The following is a 3,027-nucleotide window of genomic DNA, read 5'->3' on the forward strand; positions in this document are numbered from 1 at the left end:
ATGTATACAAAATACATAAGGAATATCAGCTTAAAAAACAGCTGATAAATGGCCTTGCATGATATGTTATGGGACTTTTTTAAATAAATACGTTTCAGTGAGATATTAAACATCACTAAGGACTGACTGACTAATTCATTATGTGTTGTATTGTATCCTCTGCAGCTCCATGGGACGCTGAGAGTGGTGATGGAGCCTCTGCTGGGAGACATGCCTCTGATCGGAGCGCTGTCCGTCTTCTTCCTCAAGAAACCGGTGAGTTTTTATCTTAAAGGGGACCTATCATGCAAAATGCACTTTTTGATGTCTTTTATACATAAACATGTGTCCCCGGTGTGTCTGGGAACTCACGCAGCGTCAGAAAATAAACCCCTCTCTCTTTTCCTCCGTACCCAAATCTCTAAAAACGGGGTACAACGGAGCTGATCCAGATTTGCGTCCGATATGACGTAATATCTGAAATGTGGACCCACGGCCCAATCAGAAACGTTGCTATCAGAAACAATGCCCGACTGTCTTGGACGTAATATGGTTGGTGTTTACATTAGCATCGCTAACACTCAGAGCTAACCTGTACTGGAGAGCATGTGTGTGAAGAAGCAGGAAGTAAAAAGGAACTCACCTTGTGGTATAACCGGCAAGAGAGAAAGCCTTTGAGCTCCATACTGTTTCAGAAATAATCCTTGATAATCCATGATATGGCGTTTCATCACCGCAGTATTTAGTTTAGACAGTAGCTGCCGGGTCCCGCATGAGCTCAGACCCCTCCTTTTTATTTTCGCGGGTAAAACTAGTAATATACCACCATTTATCTAATGAGTGTCATCTCAATGCTGCGTTAAACTATGTGTGGCCCGTCCCGACGTATAGACTCGAGACTCAGTGCCCGTGCGTGCAGAAGTGTTCACTTTGTAAGCACACAACACACACACACACACAGCACAAACACACTACCACCTACCACACACACACCACACACACACACACACACACACACACACACACACACACACACACACACACACACACACACCACATCACACACACACAAACACACACACAACACACACACACACAACACACACCACACGACACGACAACACACAACTTTTTCAGTACAATTTAGCCACTTACTTTGTTTATTCTATTATGCTTCAACCTTGTACATATGCTATAGCCTTCTATGCGAATTTTTGTCGCCTATTACCGAAATGTAGTCCCCACAGGTTTGAGTTAAGTAGCCGCCCGGGGCGTAATCGGTAATACCAACGTGAGGTTTCCCGGTCAACATTGATATATTATCAATATTTATATATAATATTTTATTACATAATATAATTTATAACGGGACTTAACCCCAATAATAGCCTAACCATTATTGATTGATTCAAACTTTCGTCTTCAGGGCTGCGCCGTTTGTATTAACGTTCAGAGACAGTCACGGGTACAGTGTTTGCTCTACGCAAGCACCCTGTCGCGGAGACATTCTCACCGTACATTCGGGCATATTATTTGCATAATATAAGAAACGTTCGAACGGCCCGGTGTAATTTACTTCAGCGCCCGCCTAAACCGGCCGCGAACTCAAAACTGTGGGGACCGAAATGTACTATACAATACCCTGAGAAAATTATTTATCAAAAGTCACTCTAATTATTTGTAGTGATTCCTGGACTGACTGATTAAGAATACACAACATAACCATAGGAGACAGTCGAAGGTACCTGCGACTCTCACCCACTACCTCGGAGACGACCCTCTGTAACGGAGACTAGCCTCGCGACAGGGCACGAAGAAGGAGTTCTTTGCGCCACCTCAAAAATAGAATTTCCCCTGGAATAGTAACGTTTGTTACGTGAAAAAACTACAGAAAATATGTATTTGGTCAAGGCCACAAGACCCTTGAGTGCGTCGCAGTCTTTTATTTGGGGAGACAGAAAAGAGGAGGCATGGGTTTTAGAGATTTTTGCCCCGATGTTGCCTCGACTAGGTCTATAACGCAGGCTATACTTGCATTATAGACTTTACGACTGGGTGCCCGGATTAGTCTTTGCAGACGATAGTCTTTGTTACGGGCTGACAAAAACCCTGCATTATACCAACCACAAAATGTAATCGTAGCGATGTGAGTCTCGATTGGACCAATTGACCTCTCGTACACACACTTCTTCGTCCTTCATTTCTCTGAGTGAACACCATATTGGCCGTTCTCCTCTTTCGGAAACCTCGAGGGTATGACAAAGTCTTATCAGGGAACTATTAGGTACTATACCGCAAAGTAGTGGGGCGTCATAAATCAAATCTGTTCATCGACGGCCCAGGGGCGTACTCGACGTCTGGGGAGGAAAAATAAAAAAATTTCAAATATGTATTTTAGTTCGGTAAAACTTTGTTCCTTTCACCTTTATCTCCCTATACTCCGTCCGGATATTAGACAACCATTTAAAACTCGTTTTGTGCAGTATCTGTACTAAAAAATATATAAAAATTATATAGACTCTGGATACGATAACCGATTTTTATCGTTACTATCCACCGTGGAAGATTTGTTGTGTATGTCACAGTTTTCTGTTTTTTTTGTCCACTACGTCCAAAGGTAGAAAACATTGGGGGGAGGGATGTCTTATTCTGTAAATTTTACTATCTGTTTGTGGTAGTCTTAGTCTCTTTGTCAAAATAATGGCTCCATCAGAGTTGGAATGGACCCATTTATTTGGACAAAGACTAAGACTACACAACAGATAGTAAAATTACAGAATAAGGCACATCCCCCTCCCCCCAATGTTTTTTACCTGTTGGACGTGTGGACAAAAAAAACAGAAAACTGTGACATACCCAACCAAATTTCCAGTGGATTAGTACGATCAAAACATCCGTTTATCGTATCCAGAGTCTATATAATTTTTATAATATTTTTAGTACAGATACTGCACAAAACGAGTCTTTATGGGTTTGTTCTAATATCGGGACAGGAGTATAGGGAGATAAAAGTGGAAGGACAAAAAGTTTTACCAACTAAAATACATA

The 3,027-nt window shown here is 41.8% G+C and overlaps 1 protein-coding gene across 1 annotated transcript in view; it reads left to right on the forward strand.

Annotated features, from left to right (window-relative positions):
- The window catches only part of LOC104962075 (extended synaptotagmin-2-B-like), a 26,387-nt gene that overhangs the window by 9,084 nt on the left and 14,276 nt on the right, over positions 1-3,027 (forward strand). Inside the window, exon 2 of the mRNA XM_010790467.1 lies at positions 166-255. Within this exon, the coding sequence (XP_010788769.1) occupies positions 166-255 (90 nt within the window). The remainder of the gene's footprint in view (positions 1-165; positions 256-3,027) is intronic.

This window comes from Notothenia coriiceps, unplaced genomic scaffold (genome assembly GCF_000735185.1).
Source record: "Notothenia coriiceps isolate Sejong01 unplaced genomic scaffold, NC01 NC01_scaffold00034303, whole genome shotgun sequence".
In the NCBI taxonomy this organism is placed as follows: Eukaryota; Metazoa; Chordata; class Actinopteri; order Perciformes; family Nototheniidae; genus Notothenia; species Notothenia coriiceps.